At 25.2% G+C, this 13,156-nt stretch overlaps 1 protein-coding gene across 1 annotated transcript; it reads right to left on the bottom strand.

Moving 5' to 3' along the window:
• Positions 1-115: 115 nt before the first annotated feature.
• On the bottom strand, positions 116-9,372 carry LOC126897761 (transmembrane 9 superfamily member 2). Its single transcript, XM_050671613.1, has 15 exons — positions 9,150-9,372; positions 8,377-8,444; positions 6,895-6,988; positions 6,282-6,417; positions 4,259-4,386; positions 4,071-4,194; positions 3,777-3,916; positions 3,536-3,712; positions 2,776-2,920; positions 2,535-2,712; positions 2,318-2,477; positions 2,106-2,257; positions 1,350-1,461; positions 1,101-1,272; positions 116-653 (listed from the first exon to the last, which is right to left on the bottom strand). Exons 1-15 carry the CDS (start codon positions 9,270-9,272, stop codon positions 586-588), a joined length of 1,977 nt encoding a protein of 658 aa, XP_050527570.1. The 5' UTR covers positions 9,273-9,372; the 3' UTR covers positions 116-585.
• Between the last annotated feature and the right edge of the window lie 3,784 nt (positions 9,373-13,156).

Here is a 13,156-nt window from a genome sequence, read left to right as displayed (position 1 = left end):
TTATAATTTATTATTTACATATTTTTAAGTAAATGTTTTTTCATTCTAGTTAACAATGTTAGTCAATTCCTTGGATTAAACATTTTAATTTAGCAAATCATTTTTCAGTATAAAATGTGCTGGAAAAAACGATTACATAAATACTAATTCTGAATTTTTCTATATAAACAAAATATATAGACAGTAACTATTAATCTTATAATAATACTAGTAAAGTAATTTATTTTATTAGACATAGTCAAAATTTAAATAATCGCAAATTCAGAAAACTTTGAATTAGATAACCAAATATCAGTTTTTAAATTTATTGCATATTTTTTTAATTAATTTAATAAGTACATGTAAAAATTAAAAAAATTACCATAATAGAAATAAAAATTAAAAATTTTACAGATACAAAAAAAAAATTCTCTTCTCTGGGGGCATCTATTTTGCAAACAATTTCAAGCAATCAACATATTTAATGGTTGAATTACACAATGAAGATTTAATACAAAATAATATAAATAAATTTATTCCATGGACATTGTATATATAATTTATATAATACAAAAAATTACACATTTTGGCTGAACAAACACATATTCAATCAACTTTAACAACACTATATATTTTTCTTACAAACCAAAATGTAGAAAAGAACCCAATAGTACCTGAAAAAAAAATTAATGTTTTAAACGAAAACATTTTATGTATATCAATTTTTTTAACACATATTACATGTCGTCATTTTAATTACAACAATTTGTAATTTATATTATTTTAAAAAGATACACCCGATATTCAAAATATTAAGTAACATGAATTGTAAGTAATTTTTATTGGTTTTGCTATGTTATTATTTTTATATTTGTCACTATAAACTTTTACTTTTATTATTCAAATAATCAAATTCATCAATTCAAATAAAATATTAAAACAATGAAACTTAAAGTAAAATTAACAACTTCAATCAACTCTTCATTAGATATTCATTTAATAATTAAATTAATTAAAAATAAATGCAAACATTTAAATTTAAATTTACATTAAAATTCATATTTATTATAAAAGTTGTTTGATTTCAACTTATTAAACATTTTTTTAAATTACCATCTTACCAGTCATTAAAAAGAACAGGAACACCATTATCATTGTGTATCCAAAGTATAAAAATGTTGAAGCAATCCCTTCTATATTGAGCCTGGTTTTAAAATAATGTACACAATATAGGAACAAATAAAATGATGTGAAAGCGCTGGTCAAAAAACTTCTCCACCACCAGTGATAATCCTGTGTTAAATAAATTATATAAAAAGTTACATTATTTATTTATAATTAATTATGATATAAGACAACAAGTAACTCACTTCAGCACATAAATGAAAGTAACATAATAATACAGTAGTCTCTGAACATGTTATAATAAGAATGATAAAAACAAGGAATAAGAATCCGAACATGTAATATATTTGATTTGACCTACAAGTGAATATTAAGCATTTATTAGTCTGTATATAATATGACAATTTTTTTAGTGTACATTTAATATTTTTCATTCTTTATTTTATATGTTTAAATATATATTTTTTTTAATATGCCATATCTATTAATTTCTTATAGAGTTGGTTAAAAAAATATTATTGAACAGAAGTAATTTTGTATAAACTCCTCACAAAAAAAATAATTATGAATTAAATATACACTTTGAGTAGGTGGAGTAGTAAAAATTGTATTACAAATAGTCTCCCTTCATTTTTTTTTGAGTGTGAAATGAAGTACTAAATAATTTATTTTATTATTAACTGTTTTTTTTTATCAATTATTTGCAACCAAAAAAATGAATAACCAGTTTAAATATTTAACCTTTTATTACCCATACCGGTTACCAATTAAAAGTAAAATTTAAATTTTTAGCAAAACCAATTAAATCTTTTTTTTTTTAAAGATTTCACGTCCCGATTTTTATTTTAATTACATACTATAAAATTTAATAATACTATAATACTTAATAGTACACTATTAAGATTTAATAGTATAATATACTATTAATAATCATACATAATATTTTAAAATTTCTAAAAATTAATAAATTACTTAAATTTTTTATATTTTTAATAACTCACCATAAAGAATTCAATATGAAATATAATTGTATAAATATACAACCAAAAGGTAAAACACCACCCATAATAATTCCTGGAAATGGTTGGGTATAAATTGTTTGTTCTGGTATTTGGCGAGGAATTTGATTAGTTCTTACTGGATGTTCTATTGGCTGATAGATAAATATTTTCATAAGACTACTGATTAAATAATTATTAGAAATAAGACTCACCCTTTTACGGAATCCAAAGAGAGCACCAACAAATGTTAAAGGTACAGAAACACAAAACCACAATACTAATAAAGCTAATAATGTGGTGAAAGGAATTGCAGCTGAGCTTACTTTGGCCCATAAAACCAAGTTCATAATAAAAAATAAACAGAATACGACTCTGTAAAAAATTTCAATTATAATTATAACTTCATAAAATTCTATCTAATTAAATTACCCCGGACAAAACATAGAAGTTAATATGATATTCGTCTTCCATTTTTCACCACCAAAACTTTTATAAATTCTTGACGATACATATCCAGCTGGTGTTCCAAGGAAAACATACAATACTAATGAGCATGTCATCAATGATCCTCTATTGGCAGGTGACAAAAATCCCAAACATGCAAATGCTAAAAACAAATATGTATAATTATAATTTATACTAATTTCTTAAAGTACAAGGTTGATTTTACCCAAAGTTACAACAGTCATACAGAGTACTTGTACACCTGAACCCACAAAAACAGATAATAACATTCCACGTCTTGGGGGTCTGAATACATCACCATGGACTAGTTTCCATCCAAATTCTTCTTTAATATCATCACCCGCATCAATCTAATAATAAATTGTCTTCATAAATGTAATAATAAACATGAAAATTTTAATTTTATTAATTAATTAACAATTATTTAACAGAGTTTTTTGATTTGCAAACTAAACAATTGCAAACCTAACATTCCAAGTTTGGTTTGAGAACTGAATAGTTTGTAACATGTAGCGTTACGCTACAGCTTTAGTACTGTTTTGTCAGTTGCAAGAAAGTCCGCTGGACAGCGCTGTTTGATAACTTTTATTCAAAAGAATATAAATTAATGTTTTTTTTTATTTAATTATATTGATAATAATGCTAAATAAACTCTTTAATGTTACATATCAGTCCAAACGGGAACTCCCAAATTAAATAAAAAATTAAAATACATTAGAAATTCATTAAAAAATATTAAAAAATAAATGATTATTTGAACAATTTACGTTGTATTTTACTATTATTGATAAATTTAAAGTTAGCAAAAAACAAACTTAAAAGAGTAAAAACATAGAAACGTTTCAAACATCATAACTTCTAAACTGAATAATAAATTTATAAACACATAAATACATTTGATTAACATAATATTTCTCTAATATTAAAAACAAAATGAATTTTTACTACAAAATATTACTATTTACTTGATTGTATCTAGCAATGTCTTTATGTAATGTCCTTAAAATAATCATTGCAACCATTCCAGATAAAAAAACTACAATCATCAATGAATTTAATATACTAAACCACTGAATATTGGTATGTGGTACAGAATCTAATATATAATCCCAACGTGAAGACCATTTTACAGTGTTATTTATCTAAATATTTAATAATTTGATTACCAATAGTCAAATTTAATTGAATATATATATAAGTGCTTACTTCAAATTTAATAGAGTATGAATATGTTATACTTAATTCAGTTTTTATTTTATCTGAAGGTATGTCCATAAAATTTAATGAATCTTCACAGTTCAAGTTATCGTCTGTATGCTTTATGCTTCTGGGTTTTACTTTTACAGCTAAAATGTAATAAATGCTTTAACATCAGAATAAAAATTATTCTTTTTGATATTATTTCAGCAAGGCCATTTGCATATATATATTTTTATTGAATTGAAATACATATGAATATTGATGTTTTATTATGATTAATTCAAAAAAATTTAAACAAACCAATAATTCTGCCACCTTCAGAACCAAATGATGAACCCCATTCTTCATTTTTACCACTGTGATAAGTGATGGTAAATTCTAAATGATTAAAGATGTAATAAGTATTTGGTTTTAAAGTGTTGCTCTATAAAGTTAAAATTAAATTATAGATTTTGTTTTATTTTATATTTTAATTAATATACACATACACCAAGTATGCTAGCACACAGATTATTTTCATTTCTATTTGATGGTGAAAAACATCCCATAGGAAAACCTATGCTACAATATTGCTGTCCATCTTCCATAAGATAACACCAAGTTACTGGCATGTTATCTAGAAAAATTAAAAAAATTAAATAGTACAATCATATATGTTTAAAATATACACTAAAATAAGAATTCAAAGAAAAATAAATAATCTTATTAGTATTATTTATTTTTAAATTAATAATACTATGACCAACATGTTATTTTTATCATTCTAAAAGTTAACCTATTAATACTTAAATTTTATTAAATTAGTGTGTTATTGTAGAAACACAGTATTTTAATAACTAAGGTTCAAAAATTGTATTGGTTTTACTTTTTTGACCATTATTATTGTGAGCTACAAATTTATTCCAAGATACTACAAAAAAATATCAATAATTGATAGTGTATTTTTAAAATATTTAATAATTTTAAAATTTTAAAGTATATTTCTTAATTTTTCAACTATTTACAACATATTTTATTTATAAGTTATGATATTTTAATAAAACATAAAAATACTTTTATATTGAGAGTTCCTGTCTCTTGTATTTCAATTGTATTTTCCACATTTTTATTAATATTAAAACAATGTTTTGACCATATTTATAAATATATAGTGTTCAGTAAGTAAGGAAACAGATTTCTTATGTTCTCATTGTTTGTAACAACTGACTTGTTTTATTACTTACTGAACACTCTGTATAATTGAGAGATGAGCAATATTGGTCCATAAAGAAATAAATGGGTGTAATACATTGAATATTTTTTTTTTTTTTTTTGAATACAAAACATATAAATATTACTAAAAATTCAGTGTAAGATTAAAAAAAAAAAAATAATAATTAAAAATTAATGTTATGATCTTAAATTCTACATTTTGATGGGTTAGGCTACTTGATATGGTACTAAAGTTTCTCTAAGCCACATATCACATAATCAATTAATATGAAAATGTATCAGGTTTAAATCATAGATGCTCAATGGCCTTATGATAAAATTTGTCTCTATGATGCTTTGTATCGCAAGTTCTAATCTTGTATGATGCCTCTTATTTCACATGATCTCCGGCACACATTGAATAATCGACCATCAATCTCCAGCAACCGTATCATAATATTATGATTAGTACCTCATTTCAACTACAATTAGTTATATTTATATAATATATGCATATCATACAATAGAAACAGCTGATATTAAAATATGGTATTATATACAATAACAATAAATGTTATTTTAAGATAACAATTCAATGATTATCAGTTATCTATACTTTTAAAGCAAATTTTCAACTTTTAAGCACATAAATGTATTTATATTTAGTATTTTTTAAAAGTATTAAATTCTGAGTCTTATTAATGGTAAAAATAGATAAATAGTTATTAAATGTTAAGAAAATATAATTTTTATATTTTTAATTATTATTTATTACATTTTTAGAAACATCATCAAAGAACCTAATATAAATAGTTTCATTGAATAATGATACTATTAAGTTCTTTATAAGTTACAAAGATATCAACAAAACATTATTAAAAATAATCTGTCCTTTTTATAGCTTGAAACCTTATTTATTTATTTATGGAATGATATCTATGAAACATTAAATATTTGATAATCACTTAAATTGTACAATAATAAAAAATAAATAAATAAATATAAAGAGAAAAAATAATAATTTAATATTGTTAAATAATAAATTAAATACAAGGAATTAAAATATTTTTTCAAATTCTATCTTGAAATAAAATTATTTTATAAAATAATTTTTTATACTTTTATGATTTAATAATGGTTACAACTAATTAAATTAGTAAAAATTTACAAAAAAATATTATTTATAAAAATTATTTTTTTAAATATACAAGTTGTTTAAAAAAATAGTAGTTATGTTAAGTAGATTAAAATCTGTAAGAGTTGTCAATTAGTTACGTTTAACCTTTTGTAATTGAATGAAAAAAACTTCATTATACATACCAACAATAAAATGATGTTGATAGTTTAAACTCATTCCTCGTTTTAAAACTGAAAGTTTCATTTGACTTTTAGAATCTTCTGGATCATATTTTTTAGTACAAAGTTTCTTACAAGATTCATCTTTCATAAAAGAAATCTTAAAAAAAACACATAATGGTAAAATTAATAATTCCTCAACTTTTTATTGAAAAAAAAACAATTAAAACAAAGTTAATTATTATCATATATAATATTGAGATTAAACATTTTATTATTAGTGGTTACACCAGTAGATAAGACAATAAGAAAATTTGGCATGGTTAATATTTTTTGTTCTCATCTCCAATCTACCAATTTAATTGGTCATGATCAGGACATAAATTGTATTACTCAAGGTACACTTCTGCAAGCCTAAATTTTGTGTTATCATTTAAGGTACAGCCTTACTTCAAACTCTCAACATCCAAGATGAAAAAAATTTAATTAATCAATTGAAAAATTTATTAAGAATAAAGACAATCAATACTTTAATATTGTTCAACAACTCATTTCAGCTATATTAAACGTAATTAATATTTCATCCATAGTGATACTAGTAGTAGTAATCTGTTTCATAATAAAATATTTATCTTACTTTATATTTGGAAGGTCTAATTCTTTCACCAAAAAGTACTTGTCCTAAATTTTCTGTTGGGGATTTACTTTCATCAGATGTACAAAAATCAAAACTAGAAAAAATAAAAATATTAACAGCTTAAATAAATTTATGAAATATAAAAACTTTAGTAAAACCTAAACTTCTAATCGCTAACCTAGAGAATCTTTTATTGTCCTAAAAAGTTAATTTTCAACAGTATTATATAATAAGAAAAACAAAAACCCAGTACAGGGGGGTAGCGGCACAGTGGTGACGTGGAATAGTTGAATCAAGTATAATGATATCTGACAGTGATTAAAATCACTATCAAAAAAAAAAAACGCTTCGATGCAAATCTTTAGATAGTGTTTAATTTTAAAAAATTATTCCAAAAGTTACATGATCTGCTATTTCCTAATTAATATCCTGATTAAGATAAAGTATGTCAAACGAAAAAGGGATTATTAAAAAATATTATTTCTCATAAAAAAATTATATTGATCCATATATTTTTCAAAAAGTTATAACATTTTAAAGTTAAAAATGTAAAATATAAAATCGAGAATTTTAACACAAAAATAACATTTGGTAACCATTTTCACCGTGAAGACAAAATAAAGTCTGAAATTTTTTTTTACATAAAGTATATTACATTAGCTTTCATTTAAGATATATATAAAAGTATCAGAATTCTGAAACACTTTCAAAAGTTCATTTTTTGTGAAAAATTTGTCATTTTGAATCCCCCCCGTAAAGGGGTAAATATATAAAAAAATAAATACCAAATGATAGGTAAAGACATCAAGGCGTCTAAAAAAAAAAATGATATTGATTTGTTCATTTTTGAAAAAGTTATGGCAGTTTTTAGTAAAAAAAATTGAAAAAATTTCGAAAATTAGCAATTTTATAATATATAATTTTTTTTTTTTGAGTTTTCCCCCATTTACGGGGAACGAAGGAAATTTTTTCAATTTTTGAGAGTAATGTCTTCGACTAGATACGATTTGTGATGTTTTAACGTATTGTTGAAAGAAATCGGTTTGGTGAGAGCTGAGAAAAAGTGGTAACAGACACAAAAAAAAAAACACATCATAGTAAAATTAATACCTTCTCAACTTCGCATCGAAGCTAAAATTAGATTAATTATAACTTATATCAATAGTGGCCTCAAGTAAGTAATTTTCTACACCCCTATGATTTTATCATACTTTAGAGATAATATATTATATATTTTTTTAATGTCACACATGATTATTTAAATGGCAAATACATAATCAACTTTCAGTAAGATTTGATTGATTTTTAATTCAATTTTTAGTAATTTTTGTATGCATTAATTTTTTTATTTACACTTATTTACAATTATTTATCTGAATATCATACTAATTATTTTATACAATGAAGATAAAAATTTACAATTATAATGATATACAATGCACTGTGTTTTAAAGTCATATTAGTAAAATATAAATAACTTACTAGTGGTATTCATAAGGTATAACAGACTCGTCAGAGTTTAATCTATTCACATACATTTCAACATTGCTCTAAAAATACATTAAAAATAAACGTTATTTCTAAATTAATTCAACTAAAAATTTTAATAAAAAACTAAGTTTTCATAATTGCAGAATATATATATATATATATATATATTGACACACTAAAAACATTGAAATAGACATTGAATAACTATAGCTATATAGACTTATGGTATAATTATATATAACTAAGTATTTTAAACTTAATTCTGAAAAGTTTTAAGTGTGTTAATAATGTTAATTATAATTTAGATGATTTATAAATATTTATTTATTTATTTATTATAAGGATAACACCCAAAATGAGCAAACAGGTATAGCAAAAATACTTTATATTAAATTTATAAACATGCAAAAGAACCAAATATTACTTAAATACAATATAATACATAAAATGTAAGAAACGTGAAAAATGTTGATTTACATATCAGAAGCGCTCGGGACTTAAGGTATTTATAAAATTTATTTAAATATTTCCAATATATCAATGACAAAAAGATATACGTGTTACTTTTACTACATGTTAGACAATAAACATTAATTTGAAATTTAGTTATAAAGGCGATGGGATCACTCCTCTTAGAACAAAAAACGTTTTAGTGGTATGGTCCACCTTTACGATAATTTTTTACGAAGTTGAAAGTCTTACAAGTAACTCAAAATAATGTTAAAAATGTTTTAAGTTCCGAACTCTTTATATTAGAAATTTACTTTGCATTGGGAGGTGTCCTCTTTGCAGTAATTGACTGGAGCCAATCCAGGAAGATAAAAAGTCCACACACAATGATTTAGGCAAAAAAGCAATGTCACATAAGTCAAAAAGGAAGATTTCATGTTTAGATTATTGCAATGACACGCAAATTCAGTACAAAATATCGTCACCGGCCCTTTCTGTACCCTATGCGCTGAAACAGAAATCCTATCTAAGCAATAGCCAATGATAACCAATGCGTTATCAATACTTTAGTAGGTGGTAGGGATGTGTAATAAAAAATGAGATAGTATAATTTGCATCACGAATTTGACGGACTGATATCTAATATCTTATTAATAATCATGATGTGTTTTTTTACTAAAACTAAAACACCATCTATACAATCAATTATTAAAGCACATCCTCATCATTAAATATTTTATGAAATTTTACTTCATATAATCTGTGATAATAATATATTGAGTTCGTGGTGTGCATCAACTATCTGAACATAAAAGTCATGGAGGAACATTTTATTAAGGAATAAAAATAATTCTCATCTTAGTGTTTTAAGGGATAGTGGGGTCGGGAGCAAGTGATAACGGAAAAAAGTGCAACCCCCCCCCATCGTACACAGTAAACCCAACAAATTCAAAACCCACGTGAGACCCAGCAAAGTGGGATCGGGAGCAAGTGATAACGGAAAAAAGTGCAACTCCACCTCACAACAAATCCAAACCCGTCCGTTATTCTAGCAGGGGCTGCAAAAGCGAAGTTGGATCGGGAGATGATTTCGGAAAAGAAGTTCAAACGTTTCGAACGTACATCTCACTACGGAAACCAAGGGTTTGCTACGCGATCTAGAAAAGGGGCGGCAAAGGCCGGTTACCAAGTAGGTAACAGATTACGAAAAGGGGTATACGTTGCGTTGAACAATAACAGGAGAAATCGGTAGGANCCGGCTGCGCCGTATACGTTGCGTTGAACAATAACAGGAGAAATCGGTAGGACGTCCAACGCGTCGATCGGGTTCGTGGAAGGAAATATACAGAAATAGTATACTCACTAAAACCGATTAATATTTCATATTAAAGTAGAGTATTTGAAATTAAAGTACGTTGAATGTATTTAATGGAGTAGGCAAAAACGAATATTTCAAGTATTCGCTAAATAAATAAATATTTAAACTCGTAAATTTGAAAATAATGCAATAGTGAACTGTTTGTCATTCGAACAAAACGAATACGATTCGGAATTCAATGTATAATAATCGACTAAGAGTCACCGTGTACGATAATTCCCATGCATAAAATGTAAAATTAGATAAGATATTTTTTATATAAGACAATGAAGTCTTAATGTTTTTAAAAAAATATCGCACACATAAAAAATTATTATTTTTTCAAATAAAAAAAGTAATATAAATAGGAAAAATCATGTTTCATTATTGGGCAACAACACGCATAAAAAAAGGTTTTATTCATATTAAAATACAGTACTCAAAATATAACTTGAATGCTTTATTATAATTAATAATTTATTAAAATAATTTATTATTTTTCGACCTATGGTAAATAATATTGTAAACATAGGATATTAGTTTCTTTTAAAAATAAAAAGAAATGAACGTTTTTTTATTAATTAATGTTTATTTATTGTCACGATCACACACATAAAAAAATGTCGTTCTAATTGAAGTAATATACTCGAAGTACAAATTGATATAATTATCATTAGAAAAATACGGTTTAATGAGAGACTCAAACGTAAACCGATACAATAATATCGGTAAAGGAATTACGTTGTAAATTAAATACGAAATAAACGTTTTCGATGAACTCCGAGAGCGGACTGCACGTAGTAATCGTGATGATCCTCCGTTGTCGAATGGCAATATCTTATGGAATCGAGGTTTGACATGCGATCTGAAAAGTAAACAATATAAATGAAAATAAAATCTAAGATAACAACTGACGAAAAGCTTACAGTACCATTTTGGAGGAACGGCAAACAGTAAGGGAGGGCAAGCGTTGGCTAAAAAAAAAAAAACCAACAGCACAGAACTATCAACATATCGTGAGTACAACAACAGTGAAAATATTGCAGATTTACCAAAGGCCGTGCACTATCTAAAATTTACAAATCACATTAATTAATACAGTCACTATTATAATAGAGGAGAAACAAAAAAAAAAAAAAATTTCATTTGTCGTACGATTATCCAATACACATTTTATTAAATAATAATGTCGTTGCCGTTATACTTTCATCAGAAAAGATATTCATATAAACTACAATTGCTGTTTATGTAATAAGACGAACTTCATTACACACAATTCGATAAATAATCGCATAACCGAATATAAATAAATATACACGTACAAAAAAATCAAAAACATTTGGATCTTATCGGCCAATGCAGTACACATTACATTGTAATCAACAATAAATAAAATACCGACCCAATAATTAAAGCAGGCAAAGTAATTAAATTTATGTCAAATGAAATAAGTCAAAATCAGTTACCCGTATAATACAACTAACATGAATTAGAGCCAGCACTCTTAGGGTCGGTTGGCCGCTAATCAATCACAGTCGACCGGGCAAAACAAATGCATAGACTGAAAATTATAAAGACAAATCAATTAATACTGCCATTACCATAATAATAATAAAATATCTACAATTTAAAGTGTATAAGTGTAAAATATAGTTATAAGTATGTATATATATATAGAGAGAGAGAGATTGTATAGGCTGATGTAGTACAAATAGCATCAATAAATGAAATACAAATCAAACTAATGATTAATATATGCAAAGTAAATTAATTAAAATGTATAAAGATGAACTCTAATTTAAGAAAAGTGAATAACAAAGATTATTTTTTAAAAAATTACAAAATCAAATTAATTTATACTGCCATTAACCATGATTATATCAATAATTTAAAAATGATATCATTATTACCACCATTTAATAATTACAATATAAAAAGATAAACTTTACTTTAAGAGAAGTCAGTAACAAATAATTTTTTTTAAAGAAATTAAAATGAATTATCCTTGTAATAAAACTAAAACCATCAGCGATTTCCAGAGTATTCGTACGGGCACAACAGATGCAAGTCTAAAAATTACAAAATTAATTTATCGGTGCCATTACCATGGGAGACGCGCTCCCTTATTCGGCGTTGTTTTCCGTTCCACGGAATCGCGAATTTAAGAAAACGGAGAAGGCGAAAAATTCGCGCGCCGCAAAGAAAAGACGCGTAACTACGGGGCCCGTCGAACGGTATGGGAATCGAGGCGATCGGAGAAATATTCGAATTTTAAAACGGAAAAAAGGGAAAATCTCTTCCAGGTGCAGCTTATTCAGAGGGGCTGAGATTTTAGTATATAGCTAGCAAAGGACTAGCAAATGACTAGAGACTAGAGATACAGCTATCAACCGACAATGGTATAAATACACCGTTGGCTATGATACTTTTTGAATAATTATGCTTATTAATTAAAAATTAAATTATTTATATTTTACGTGTCAAAATCCAAATATTTATTACGACTTAACTATTTTTGGGTTATAATAATTCTAAGGTAACATGAATATTGCTTAGAAAAATTGTCTGTTAAAAGCCAAGTTGGGTGGGGATGTAGTGGCACACTCCATTCCTTTTTTTGGGGAAGAAACTCATGAGAGCTTCTCTACCATATACACATAAATTACTTTCTCCCCTCAAAAAAAAAACAAGAGGTAGTTTACTCGCAGAAACTGCTTAAGTATTTAAAGCACTTAGTTAATATATCTCTTAAGTAAACGTTGCCAATGCTTATTAAACTATTTTGCTAGTGAATATTTTAACTGTATCAAATTCAAGTTACCAAGTCTATATTATAGTTATTTAGATTTGATTTTTTTTTATTAAAAAAAACAATCTGTACATAAAATTTACAATAAGTTTTTTTGTTGACTTATTCAATTACATAACATTAATAGCTTTAAAGGAAGTCACTCATTGGTAACA

Source organism: Daktulosphaira vitifoliae, unplaced genomic scaffold, assembly GCF_025091365.1.
Source record: "Daktulosphaira vitifoliae isolate Bord-2020 unplaced genomic scaffold, ASM2509136v1 Scaffold_2, whole genome shotgun sequence".
NCBI classification, from domain to species: Eukaryota; Metazoa; Arthropoda; class Insecta; order Hemiptera; family Phylloxeridae; genus Daktulosphaira; species Daktulosphaira vitifoliae.
Note: the sequence above shows the minus strand (reverse complement) of the source record. Positions and strands in the feature narration are given on the sequence as shown.

Coding starts and splice junctions, on each gene's coding strand:
- LOC126897761 (XM_050671613.1), bottom strand. CDS start 9,272: ATGAAATCTTCCTTTTTGACTTATGTGACATTGCTTTTTTGCCTAAAT. Junction 8,445..9,149: donor AGGACACCTCCCAATGCAAA/GTAAATTTCTAA, acceptor ATGTATTTTTAG/AGCAATGTTGAAATGTATGT. Junction 3,917..4,070: donor TGAAGGTGGCAGAATTATTG/GTTTGTTTAAAT, acceptor ATTACATTTTAG/CTGTAAAAGTAAAACCCAGA.